The sequence below is a fragment of the Taudactylus pleione genome, unplaced genomic scaffold (assembly GCF_031769625.1).
Source record: "Taudactylus pleione unplaced genomic scaffold, aTauple2 ptg000040l, whole genome shotgun sequence".
Lineage (NCBI taxonomy): Eukaryota > Metazoa > Chordata > Amphibia > Anura > Myobatrachidae > Taudactylus > Taudactylus pleione.
The window spans coordinates 34,810,953-34,825,317 of record NW_028284442.1 but is presented as its reverse complement, the minus strand read 5'-3'; the positions used below and the strand labels follow the sequence as shown (position 1 = coordinate 34,825,317).

At 40.4% G+C, this 14,365-nt stretch overlaps 1 protein-coding gene across 2 annotated transcripts in view; it reads left to right on the top strand.

Annotated features, from left to right (window-relative positions):
* APOO (apolipoprotein O) overlaps positions 1-14,365 on the top strand; it is a 57,942-nt gene that overhangs the window by 27,890 nt on the left and 15,687 nt on the right. For both annotated transcript variants that reach the window (XM_088455379.1, XM_088455378.1), the window contains exons 4-6: positions 2,037-2,091; positions 4,400-4,495; positions 4,681-4,772. In XM_088455379.1, the coding sequence (XP_088311505.1) occupies positions 2,037-2,091; positions 4,400-4,495; positions 4,681-4,772 (243 nt within the window). The remainder of the gene's footprint in view (positions 1-2,036; positions 2,092-4,399; positions 4,496-4,680; positions 4,773-14,365) is intronic.

Here is a 14,365-nt window from a genome sequence, read left to right as displayed (position 1 = left end):
GTTATACTGAAAAACATTAGACCAAACAAACGCAGATACAAGAATGTCAGAAAAGTAGGGATGTGCAGGCTCGGATAGGTTCGAGTTTGCACGTGGAGTTCGGATTTTTCCCTCCAAAAAAACGGAACTCAGAACGAGGCAAAACGTCATCTTACATGGACGAACATCATCATTCCTGGACAAAAGACCAGGAATGATGATGTTCGTCCATGTAAGATGACGTTTTGCCTCGTTCTGAGTTCCGTTTTTTTGGAGGGAAAAATCCGAACTCCACGTGCAAACTCGAACCTATCCGAGCCTGCACATCCCTACAGAAAAGTAATCAATTCTCCAAATTAAATTAGAACATTTCCAAACGTAAAGCAGAAGTTTTGCATTGGAATGGTTGTGTTTTGTTTGTTGTTTTTATTTCTTTAAATGGCAAGTTTAGTACCTTTTCTAATCATACATCTGCATTTTTTTATTGCTGTCTTTCTACGATTCATTATCTCCTTTTCAGAATCACTCTGGAGGCCAGACAAATATGGCTGTCAGTCACAGACTCAGACTCTCATCATGTCATGTCATGTGACGGTAGAGAGGGTAGTCACATTACTATTTGCCAGACCACTGGTTGTCAGTCACTGAAAAGTAATGGTCCCAGCCAAACTTGCGCAACAGCTACAATTACTAAAGTGTTACATAACAAAGAGATATGTTATCTGTATATTCAAATCTTTCAGGTTTGGCCGGAAAGTTGTAATTCTGTATTCTGTACAGGAATGTATGCTAATCAAAGAAAATGAGGGTTTGGGTGTCAAAGGCAAGTAGATTTGTTGCTTCATTACTAAAAGTATTGGGGTAACCTCTCTGATGCTTGTTGCCTAGGCACATATGTAGAATAAGTAGTGTTGGCCAATGCAGTAGGTCAGATTTGAGCTGTCGTTGTTGTTGCACACGTCAAAAGAAAAAAACAGAAGACTGGTAGTTATGGACATTACTACCTTTTCTTCATTTCTGTATAGACCAGTATATTCTACATGGTCCCCAATTGTTTTACTAGGTAAGCACAACATTTATTACTTGTCATTTAAATCCATATCTTGATTTCAATGCAGTTTGGTTACACTAATTATTAATAACGTTTTAGAAATGTGACATTATTTTGTGTTAGTTTGTGTCATCTTCCCCGTGGGAAAGAGTGAGGTGCGTGATAACAGAGGGATGGACAAAGATGGAAGTAGAACCTTAACCACTTATCTGGCTAATATTTTTTCCAAAAACCGCTCAGAAATTGTCAGGTTTTTTATGACTGAATTAGGTTAAGAACATCTATTTCTAACTTATCCAACACAATTTTGTTGAAAAAATTATAATTTTTTTTTAAAACACTTAACATAATAACAATTTTAATATTGGACAGCGTTATATCAGCCCAGCGATGATCGGGACATCACCGCTACATTTTCCCCAGCAGCTGCTCCTTTCTGCAGCTGCGGTTGTGGGTTCTGCCAGGTTCCCCGATCAGCAGTGATTGACTGTAAGGCAGACACTGGGGTTAGGGTGCAGGGATGCCGAGGAGCCGGGAGGTTCCTATGCAATTGGCGGTTGCTGGAAGATTATCTTCTGATAGCCACCCAGTGGGCCTTTGTGACTGGTCGCGTTGTTTGCGTCCTTGCCAGGGAACACACAGCCTGGTATGGTTGCAAAGAATATGATTGCACCATGCAGTGGTTGAAAGGGGCTTAGAAATAATTGAAATAACAAATTGCAGCTTTAATATGTATTGAAGATTAGAATAGAAAATGCACATAACTGACATTGAGATACTTGATCAGCATCAAAATGGCCCTGAAAACATGGAAAACGTAGGCAAATGTGTAGTTTGACCTAATATCTGCCAAGAAAAATCGGTAAGTTATTATGTACATTCCCTTCTCACATTTCCGATTATTTGTCATCATATTATAATTTTTTTACTGACAAGTTTTGCAAAAAGATTTTTTTGTTTTGTTTTTGTAAATAAATTAACAGATGGCCTTTCTCATGCTGTATAGGATGTATATACGAAGACCAAGCCTAAACTGGAGACTGCTGTGGAGCACACTAAAGGTATTACATAAACAGAATACGTCACTTTTCAGTAATACAACTTCTAGCAAAGATCCGGAAAATGGATCATGTCTCTATTTTGCATAATTACTGATAATTCTTATTGTTCCCATCTTCTAGAACAGGACAACAAAAAATGAATGCACTTGTTTACTGACAATGTCAAATGTTTGGTTTATATTTACATGTCATTTTGGCTATCTGAGCTGCACACACACCAGGGTAATTTATGATGAGCTCTCACATATAATTATGCCACTCAATTCCGATTTTTAGTAGATTGGTTACAGGACCAAGCCGTATATGCCAGCAAGCACTTGGAAAAACAGTTTCTACCTGACAGGCTTCCCTAAATGCCCATAAATCTATCCACCTTCCTTTTTTACATAACAAGGACTTTCAGAGTGGCGTTGCATCCTATCCCATCACAATATAGATAGTGGGGGGAGTCCATTCATTACATTATCTGCACAATGTCCAAGCGAGAAGGCCCATGGCCTTCCTTGAGGCCAGTGAGAATTATGAAACTGTATGGGTACACCCACTGCGTTTCTTCAGGTACAACATTAGCACGGTAGTGAGGGAATTCTCGCATAACAACTGACATAACCCATTTAACTGGGTTGTTTCCCATCCTACACAAATGACCATTTCACTTTTTTACAAATTTGGGAGGGAGGACCTTGATCACAACTTAGTCACAGCATGAGACAGTGGTTGGCACACCACCACCTCCCAATTTCACTCCATGTTAACAACCAGCACCTATAATAAATTATTTCTTAATGTGTATCACAGAACTTATCTGTCTCCATATAGACAATTTATGATAGGCCTTATAGATTCCTACAACTGCCCTATATCTGGTCATGGGGAGGCGGACCTTTATTATTGCCTGTAGGCCTGTCCAGTGGTTCAGGGATTGTGAGTTTTGGTGGGCGGCCCTCTCTTGGCAGGTTTGTTGTTATACCATGTTCTTTCCATTTGATGATGATGGATTTGATGGTGCTCCGGGGGATCATCAAAGATTTGGATTTTATTATAACCCAACCCAGAATTGTACTTCTCAACAACTTTGTCCCTGACTTGTCTGGAGAGCTCCTTGGACTACATGGTGTGATGCCTCTTGCTTAGTGGTGTTGCAGCCTCTGGGGCCTTTCAGAAAAGGTGTGTTTATACTAACCTATCATGTGACACTTAGATTTCACACAGGTGGACTTCACTTCACTAATTATGTGACTTCTGAGGGTAATTGGTTGCACCAGAACTTTTGAGGGGCTTCATAGCATAGGGGGTGATTACATAGGCACATGGCAATTTTCAGAATTTTATTTATAAATATTCTTTTTATGTATATTGCTCTCATTTCACTTCACCAAATTAGACTATTTAGTGCAGATCCATCACATAAAATTCAGATATAAAAAAAATTACAGGTTATATAGTAACAAAAAGGGTAAAAAGCCAAGGGGGTGAATACTTTTGCAAGGCACTGTGTATGTGTGTGTGTATATATATATATATATAGAGAGAGAGAGAGAGTCCAATACTCCAATACTCCACCACTCAGTGTAAATGGGCAAGCAGCCCCAACTTGTTCCAGTGCCCTCCAAGGGGGACAGCACCCCCAAATAAATATGAAAACCATATCAAGGCGGCACTCGGAGATTGATGAAAACAATACGATCACCAGAGGGAATTTATTGGTGGGTCAACGTTTCGGGGTACAAGACCCCAAAACGTTGACCCACCAACAAAATCCCTCTGGTGAGGGTATTGTTTTCATCGGTCTCCGAGTGCCGCCTTGATATTGTTTTCTCATGTGTGTGTGTGTGTGTGTGTGTGTGTGTGTGTGTATATATATATATATATATATATATATATATATATATATATATATATATATACACACACATATACATGTTTTAATTCCGATGGGACCCAGAATCTGTCAGGTAGGACCCCAATTGTTTAAAGTGAGGGATCCCTGGGGGTCCACATATTTTGGTGGCTTTGTATGTGTGGCTTTGTAGTATTTCTGTGCTACCTCCTGATTAAGCCATGCCCCCACAATGATAAATATAAGACCTAGCATAAGGCCACGCCTCAATTTTATCTATTGTGAATGTAACATTATATTTTAAAAAGAAAGAGAGGAAAGTTTTGTAAAATATAGGGAATATAGTCTACAAGCATGCTTGGTAACAAAGATACAGCCTGCAACATATTTTTGTACATTCGTATTTTTATGTTCAATGAAGGAAAAGTAAGTAACAGAAAGCTGCTAATATATTCTTCCTGGTTCTAGTGACGTATGAATTATTACGGGATGCTCCACCAGGATTCTACCCAAGGCTTGGATTGATTGGTTTTGCAGGAGTTGTTGGATTATTCCTTGCAAGAGGTTAGTGTGTGTCCTAGTAACCTTACTATAAAAAACCTTACTTGGTATTGATAATGACTGGTGCAGACTACTCTCACAACACTGACTGACTAGAAATGTGAAGTGTTTCTGAGAATGGATATGCAGCTGTCTTTAAAATTCCTGGTGTTTCTTAAGTTGTATTAATTTATCATGACTACCAACAGGCTCAAGAATAAAGAAAATAGTATATCCACTTGGGTTTATGGGACTTGGAGCCTCTCTCTATTATCCCCAACAAGCAGCTACAATTGCAAAGGTAACTTTTTTTTTTTTTTCATTTTAGATATATATAAAAGATTAATCCTAGAAACCTGCAGTCAGACACAAATATGCTATATAGTAACTTTCTCTAATCCTTTTATTGAACGTCTCTAAACCCATATGTACTTGGAATTCTGCTAGCAATAAAGTGAATGTGTCATAGCAACAGGAGCTATGTTTTTAGTATCTTGCAGCAATAAATAGCTACAGGGCACTTGGGAACACTAAGTTAAGGGAATACAATCTTCCAGAATGCTTTGTGTTGCAAGAGATAAAGTAGCGTAACACTATTATACATATTCCGCCTTCCTTCACCAGCATTAATTACCACTACTTTGGATATGCTTTTATGTTAGTTCTAAATTTATTTTTCTTTTGTGTACTTTGTTACTAAGGAAAAACAAAATACATCACTCTATTTCTGTGTTTCTCCCCCTTCAGTGTTGCACCAGGTGTATACTATGGGAGGCCATGTGTTGCACCAGGTATATATTATGGAAGGCCATGTGTGGCACCAGGTATATATTATGGGAGGCCATGTGTTGCACCAGGTATATATTATGGAAGGCCATGTGTGGCACCAGGTATATATTATGGAAGGCCATGTGTGGCACCAGGTATATATTATGGAAGGCCATGTGTGGCACCAGGTATATATTATGGAAGGCCATGTGTTGCACCAGGTATATATTATGGAAGGCCATGTGTTGCACCAGGTATATATTATGTGAGGCTATGTTTTGCACCAGGTATATATTATGGAAGGCCATGTGTTGCACCAGGTGTATACTATGGAAGGCTATGTTTTGCACCAGGTATATATTATGGAAGGCCATGTGTTGCACCAGGTGTATATTATGGAAGGCTATGTTTTGCACCAGGTGTATATTATGGAAGGCCATGTGTTGCACCAGGTATATATTATGGAAGGCTATGTTTTGCACCAGGTATATATTATGGAAGGCCATGTTTTGCACCAGGTATATATTCTGGAAGGCTATGTTTTGCACCAGGTATATATTGTGGAAGGCCATGTGTTGCACCAGGTGTATACTATGGAAGGCCATGTTTTGCACCAGGTATATATTATGGAAGGCCGTGCGTTGCACCAGGTGTATACTATGGAAGGCTATGTTTTGCACCAGGTATATATTATGGAACGCCATGTGTTGCACCATGTGTATACTATGGAAGGCCATGTTTTGCACCAGGTATATATTATGGAAGGCTGTGTGTTGCACCAGGTGTATACTATGGAAGGCTATGTTTTGCACCAGGTATATATTATGGAAGGCCATGTGTTGCACCAGGTATATATTATGGAAGGCTATGTTTTGCACCAGGTATATATTATGGAAGGCTATGTTTTGCACCAGGTATATATTATGGAAGGCCATGTGTTGCACCAGGTATATATTATGGAAGGCCATGTGTTGCACCAGGTGTATACTATGCAAGGCTATGTTTTGCACCAGGTATATATTATGGAAGGCTATGTTTTGCACCAGGTATATATTATGGAAGGCCATGTGTTGTACCAGGTGTATACTATGGAAGGCCATGTTTTGCACCAGGTATATATTATGGAAGGCCGTGTGTTGCACCAGGTGTGTACTATGGAAGGCTATGTTTTGCACCAGGTATATATTATGAAAGGCCATGTGTTGCACCAGGTGTATACTATGGAAGGCCATGTTTTGCACCAGGTATATATTATGGAAGGCCGTGTGTTGCACCAGGTGTATACTATGGAAGGCCATGTTTTGCACCAGGTATATATTATGGAAGGCCGTGTGTTGCACCAGGTGTGTACTATGGAAGGCTATGTTTTGCACCAGGTATATATTATGGAAGGCCATGTGTTGCACCAGGTGTATACTATGGAAGGCCATGTTTTGCACCAGGTATGTATTATGGAAGGCCATGTGTTGCACCAGGTATATATTATGGAAGGCCGTGTGTTGCACCAGGTGTGTACTATGGAAGGCCATGTTTTGCACCAGGTATATATTATGGAAGGCCATGTTTTGCACCAGGTATATATTATGGAAGGCCGTGTGTTGCACCAGGTGTGTACTATGGAAGGCTATGTTTTGCACCAGGTATATATTATGGAAGGCCATGTGTTGCACCAGGTGTATACTATGGAAGGCCATGTGTTGCACCAGGTATATATTATGGAAGGCCGTGTGTTGCACCAGGTGTATACTATGGAAGGCTATGTTTTGCACCAGGTATATATTATGGAAGGCCATGTGTTGCACCAGGTGTATACTATGGAAGGCTATGTTTTGCACCAGGTATATATTATGGAAGGCCATGTGTTGCACCAGGTTATTTAACCATCATTTAAAAGGCAAAACCTTTTATCTGATTGCTACTTTAAAACATCAGGCAGCCTCGCACGGAATTAGCCGATGCCTGCGGTTTGCAAGTTATTACATTTACCCCAATATCTGGTTTTGCTACTCTTGTGTCTTTTTGTAGATGGGAGTAAATACTTTGTTGGTTTTATTACTGAGAGGTACCTGAAATTTGTCATTATAGAACTAAACAGTGCATTGTGCCTGTTCATGATTGTTGTTGTTGTTGTAGTTGTAGTAGTAGTAGTACAAGCACAAGCACAAGCACATTATCAATAGTTAATTTTTGTCAGAATCCAATAATCCTACCAGTAACCGGTTGGAAGGAAACTGGAGCAACTGGGGGAAACTCAGTCAAATGTGGGGAGAACATGCAAACTTGAACTTATGCCAGGAATGATAACCTCAGTCACTTTGCGGTCATGAATTGCAGTTTTGGGTTGAGATGTATTGAAGTAACATTTCGCCATTACAATTGGGTGGTTTTGATGTTTTGCATATTTAGTATTATATATTGTTTTATTCAATTTGCTTATCACCTTGTTTTCCTGTGCTTTAGCACTCTTCCTACTGTAACCACTGTATTAATGAGCCACCTTCCCACATAATTAAATAGTTAGACAGAGTCTTGGCATGATTTATACATAGCTTATTCCAGCTCCAAGTGGGCTTCATAAAGCCCATTGATGTTAGAATGAAGAGAACTTTGTGTACAATATATCCTAACAGACAAAATACTAATTGTCTCATCCGCTAGAACAGAGCACCCTTTGTTCATGGGTATTTTATTCCTGCTCAGCTTAATTGACAATTTGATATTGCATTGAGTCAGTGCCAATACCTAATAGGGAATTAGTGTTTTTATGAAAGGGAATATTTTGTTTTGTTTAGATGTAAGTTGATTTTTGCAGCTATTTAAATCATGAGTAATGTTTGAACATCACTATATTGGCGCATGTTGCTTAACCATAAAATGTTTGTACACGGTCATTTGCTACAGTATAAACAGGTACAGTATTAGGCTGATGTGTTAATGTACAGAACTGTTGTGTCAGAAACATTGAAAGAATAGATATGTAGCAACATAGTATGTATTTAAGAAAGCACTGTGGTATAAAGCTGTATTAGAGCTGGCATTGTTTAATGCCGCAAGTATATATTTCCTACATGTGTTTAATGTCCTCACAAAACCCCTCATACAACAGAGTGACCAAAATGTGTTATCGTCTCCTATCTCTGTATATCATAAAATGGAATGTACTATAGTCTTCAGGCAGTGACTCACACTGTCACAACTGAAAACAGGTTGTGTCACAAGTACTGTAAATATAGTATAATTGTCAGCAGGTCCCAGAGCATTCTCGTGACATTTCCAAGGACTAAGCTGACCACCCACATGGCAGTGCAGTCATTCTGTCTGGCCGTTATACACCACATTGGCCTGAAATCACGACACGTGTGGCAGAGAACCCTTGGCAACCATCCCGTTTTTTATTGTCTGGTTGAAGCTGTAAATTCTATGTGGGTGATCATCTACCAACCACCCAAAATGTTCAATATGGAAACTGGCAGATGGCATATTCTTATCAGGCACACGTTCCAATCTGATAATCATCAAGATTTAGGTATTCACGAAGTACTAGCTAAATGTAAGAAAAGGAAGTTATTCAGTGTTTATTCAGCAGAATAATAAATACAGAAAACTCCAATAGGTAGCCAGCATACGTTGTAGAACCACTCGTGCTCATTAGAACTTCTCACTTTTCAAGATTGAAATCTCTACGGTCTAATTGTAAAGTCCTGTCCAATACATGTGAAAACCATACCCTTAGACCGTAGTGTATAGTGGTGATCGTATTTATATTTCCCCATTTCTTTCTTTTTTTTTAATTCAATAGTTTTTATTTGTTTTCAAGAGAAAACAATAACATAAACATTAATAAAAAAAAAAAAAAAATTGTTATACATTACAATAAACAGTCTATGGGCTTTATTCAGAGGCGGCTGTACGGTCTACGACCGCACAGCCGCCTCGATGTTTGTCTAGTGCGCATTTGTGAGACCCGCTACGACCGACAGCGCCGGTTGTAGCGGGTCTCTTTCCAAAGGGGGCGAGCTGTCGATGTTGATTGACAGCTCGCCCCGTTTGGAAGGCAGGCCGGGGGGGTGGCAGCCCAAACAGAGGCGTTCCCATGGGAACGCCTGCCGTTTGGGGGAGGCCCCACTGACATCACTAGTGATGTCAGTGGAGAGCTTCCGGCTCTGACAGAGCCAGAAGCTCTCCGGGGCTTACGACAAGTGAGACCCTTCCCTATGGTCTCGTCGTAAGCCCCGATGGTCGCGATGGTCAATGACCATCGCGACCATCACCCTAGCGGTCGTTAGAGCTGTGGGTGTTAACCCACAGCCTAACGAGCGAAAAAGAGGCGGCCGGTCAGGATGCAAGCGGCCGCCCAGTTTCTGAGCGACCGCTTGCATCCTCCGACCGCCTCTGAATGAGGGCCTATGTGTGGTCATTTACATAGATTATATCCAATAAAATAAATCAATCAGGACATATTACACTACGGGTTCTCTTTCAGGACATATACTCTAGATACAAATTGTTTAGCGAGAATGAAGCATTTACACAACTTCTTTATGCAGATATATATCCCTGTTCACATATATATCACCTTGACTAAATCACATTAAGTACGAGGAATCTCAGTATTACACACAGCTCTATCCCCATTGGTTATCTGTATCACAGCAAGTCTAGTCTCTCCCAGTCTCCGCCCATATGATGATTCCAACGATCTACCCCATATAAGATGAAATTTCTTTTCAGCCTTCCTAGCTATATACACAAATTTTTCATGTGCCAAGGTCTCATTTACCAGTGCTATTTATTGTCTTATCGTTGGACCTTCAGGGGCCATCCATGTTCTAGCTATGCAAACCTTAGCAAGCATGCATAAATTAACAACATATTGTGCAAAGTATTTATCTAGTGTATCTTCCCCAATAACAGCTAGAGTGCTTAGCACATCCCGGGGAACACCAGTGGACACAAATATACAATTAACCTCTTCCCAAAAGAAACTGATAATAGAGCATGGCCATAATAAGTGCCAAAAACTTCCATTAGGGGAATTACATTTTGGGCATTTTGAATCAGATCTACCACCGAATTTAAATAAACGGTCTGGTGTTAAATATGTTCTATGTAACAAGAATAACTGAATTTGTTGAAACCGAATTGTTGTAGTAGCCATTTTTGGACTACCCAGTGCTCCTATCCACACATCATCTGGCAATAGTCCAAGGTCAGCTTCCTATTTTTGCCTAATGGATGGTAAGTCAGTACCATGATATTCTTTCATTAAAGCTGCATACATAGCAGACACTAAGTGTCCTGATCCAGCAGCTTGTAATAAAATTTTAACAGGGGAATCTCTGAACACTGGAGGGGAATCCGCAAATTGTGCGTCTATGGCATGACGAAGTTGAAGATATCTGTAAAAATATTGTCTTGGGATATTAAACTCACTTTATAGCTGTTCAAACGCCTTAAACAACCCAGACGTATATAATCGTCCTAACGCGTTCACCCCCAATTTCTCCCAGGCCTTATTAACCTGCAGTAAAGCCAGTTCCTCTAGTCCCCTGGTATTGTGTAAGGGAGTATCAGGATCCCATCCCTGTCCCTGAAAAATCTGTGTGACCTGTCTCCAAATCAAGACTGCCTGTCTAACCAGTGGAGCTCTAACATCCCGCAAGTTGCTACTAAGTAGTATTTGAAGTGGAGTGTGCCCCCTAGATTCCTGTCCTACCAGAAGAGCAGACAATTCATCTACCTCCAAAACCTGTATCCATGTCCTCAATTGCGCCAACTGTGACGCATACTAATAAAACTTAAAGTGGGGTAGTGCCAGTCCCCCAGCATCCCGTGACCTAGTAAGTGTATTCAGTTGAATATGTGCTCTACGTTTAACCCAAATCAGGGAGGATAACAATCCATCTATTTGTCTAAACACACTCTGAAGGAGATAAATTGGGGAATGTTGCACCACATAGAGGAGTTTGGGTTGTAGAACCATTTTTACAAGGTTTACTCTGCCAGTGAGCATCAATGGCAATTTCCCCCATGTATCCACCCGAGATCTTAAATATTCTATTTGTGGCTTAATATTTAAAGACACATAACTATGAGGATCATTAGTTATCCATACACCTAAATATTTGAATGAATCTACCCATTTTAATGGGAGTGTTATAAGAGGGACAGCAGGACACGCTCCTCTAATGGGAAGTATACATGATTTGTCCCAATTTATTGACAGACCCGAATACTTTCCAAAAGAATTAATAATTGCAAGAGCATTAGGCATGGAAGTGTCATAATCTGAGACAAAGAGCAGGATATCATCAGCATATAATGCTATTTTATCCGATTTAGTTCCCATTGAAAATCCTTGAACAGCAGGACTAGCCCTAATCAAACTGGCCAATGGCTCAATGGCCATGGCAAATAAAATGGGTGACAAGGGGCAGCCCTGCCGTGTACCCCTTGAGAGAGGAAAAGGGGATGAGACAAATCCATTGACCGATACCCTGGCCACAGGCGCCGAATGGAGCAATTTAACCCATTGAATGAAACCAGAGCCTATCCCGAAGCCACTCATTGTCTCCCATAAGAATGACCACTCTACAGAGTCAAACGCCTTAGCGGCATCTAATGACACTATTATTTTAGAAGAGGGGTCCTCATGTGAGATCTGCAACTGGGTAAATAGGCGTCTAAGATTAAGCAAGGTTGACTTTCCAGGCATAAATCCAGTCTGATCCGAGTGTATCAGCTGGGCAATCACCTGATTTAACCTAATGGCCAGAACTTTAGCAAGGATTTTAATGTCTGTAGGGAGGAGAGAAATAAGCCGGTATGACTCCGTCTGTTTAGGGTTTTTTCCCGGCTTTGGTAACACAACTATAAGGGCCTCTGACATGGACTGAGGGAGAGAATTACATTCGTACAATTGATTGAATAGCTCGAGTAGGCGGGGCACATAAAACTGGCTATGTTTTTTATATAACTCCAAGGGGATCCCGTCTAATCCCGGGGTCTTGCCGTTTGGGAAGGATTTTATAGCTATGTCAATTTCCTCCAAATTCAAAGGGGAATCCAGGAAATCTTTAGCCTCAGAAGATAATTTAGGGAGAGCTATAGTCATAAGATAATGGCGCGTTTCTTCAATACTATATGTCAGAACTATACAGTTGCTGATAGTATCTAACAAATTCCTGTGTAATATCTGGTGTTTGGTCATAAATTACACCCCCTGGACCCACAATCTCTACTATAGTTATTGAAGGACGTTCCAATCTTGCCAGATTGGCCAAATAACTACCAGGTCTATCACCTGAGGCATATCTAGAGTGTGAGTTGAATAAAAATTTATATTGAGCCTTATCTGTCAAACATTCATTCCATGCCCTCTGTGCAGACAGCCATGCGACCCTGGATGACTGTAATCCATCAGCAAGATAAGTAAGCTCTAATGATTGGCATGAGGCCTCCAGTTCCAATTCCTTTTTTTTGTATAAAGACCATAAATCAGCAACTCGTTTGATCAAAGTCCTCCTAAGAAAAGACTTAAAAGTGTCCCATACTATCTGATCTGGGGCTGTAGCATGATTAAGTTCAAAATATTCCTTCCACAATTCTTCCAAATCAGAGCCCACCCCCATGTGGGTCAACCAAAATGAATTAAGTTTCCAAAATGATTGGCCCCTTTGACATCCCAGATCTAAGCTAAGTGTCAATGGAGAATGGTCCGAGATTCCCCTGGTCTCATAGCGCACAGACTTAATTCTAGGCAGCATATCCCACGTGAGCAGCGCCAGGTCAATCCGGGCATAACGTGAGATGAGAATATGAAAAGCAGGAAAACTGCCTTGCAGTAGGGTTTTTTGTCCTCCACGCATCGACCAAGCCCAGCCCAGACACATAAGCCGAAAACCTGTTGCCTTGCGGTGAGAGACCTTTCTGAGTTGTACTCCTTCTATCCAGATCCTGATCCAAAACATTATTAAAATCCCCAACACATACTGTAGCCACTCCCGGGGATAGGGCCATAAACTCCGCTACTTTCTTTAAAACTGCAGAAGAATAAGGAGGCGGTATGTATATTGCCAACAATAAAAGTGATAGATTATTAATCCTAGATTTCAAAAAGACTTAACGACCTCCCGGGTCAATCTGCACCGACTCCAGTACAAAAGGGACCAATTTGTGGACAAGAACAGAAACCCCCCTAGAAGCGGACGTGTGTGACGCATGATAAGCACACCCCACCCACGGCTTTTTAAGGGAGAGCAATTTCCCGCCTACCAGATGTGTCTCCATAAGGCAGACCATATCTGCTCCATAATGTTTAAGTTGTCGCAGCACTAGGGAACGTTTTTTTTTGTCATTAAGACCTCGTACGTTCCAAGTGAGAACATTGATATTAGCTTGCGTCATAATAGTCTAGCTAGTACAGCATCTCCTCCCAGGATATATATCCATAAGGCATTCCCGCACAGACACAAAATATAAGCACACCCTGAGTTAAGCCCACAATATTGCAGTATAAGATAATTTGTGACCACATAAGAAATCAAAGAAAAAAAAAAGAAAAAATAGTAAAATGGTAAACTACAACCCTTACCCCTTCTGTCCCCCCCTCTGTATACCCAACCCCAACTGTGGCATACCTATTCCCGCACCCTTCCCTCAACAGGTAATCAATAGAAAATTAAGTTTACCAAATGAACATATAACAATTTATCCCGTATACAGGGTGAGGCAAAATATATAATGACCCCTAAACACAGAGAACCCCCAAAAACTTCACACCCCGGGGATAAAAATAAGAACAAAATATTGTCCTGACCTAAAATAAAATACTATTAGGCTAGGGAGAATAGATATTATTCAAATATTTGAGAAAATGGTTATTATATTAATCCGCACTATCCCACAACAATTGGAGTAACCATATGCATAATCGCAGGAAAAAAAAAAAAATCTGGGAATACAATGACAAAATTCACATAACGTCTAAAATAACATTTCTGGATCAATATTGGTAAGACCTGAAAAAAGAACACTTGACCATATTGGTAGACATATATAGCATAGTTACGTGCTACGCAAATCAGGAGCTATGGTCCATGTTCAGTCATTAACTAACGGCCTCCT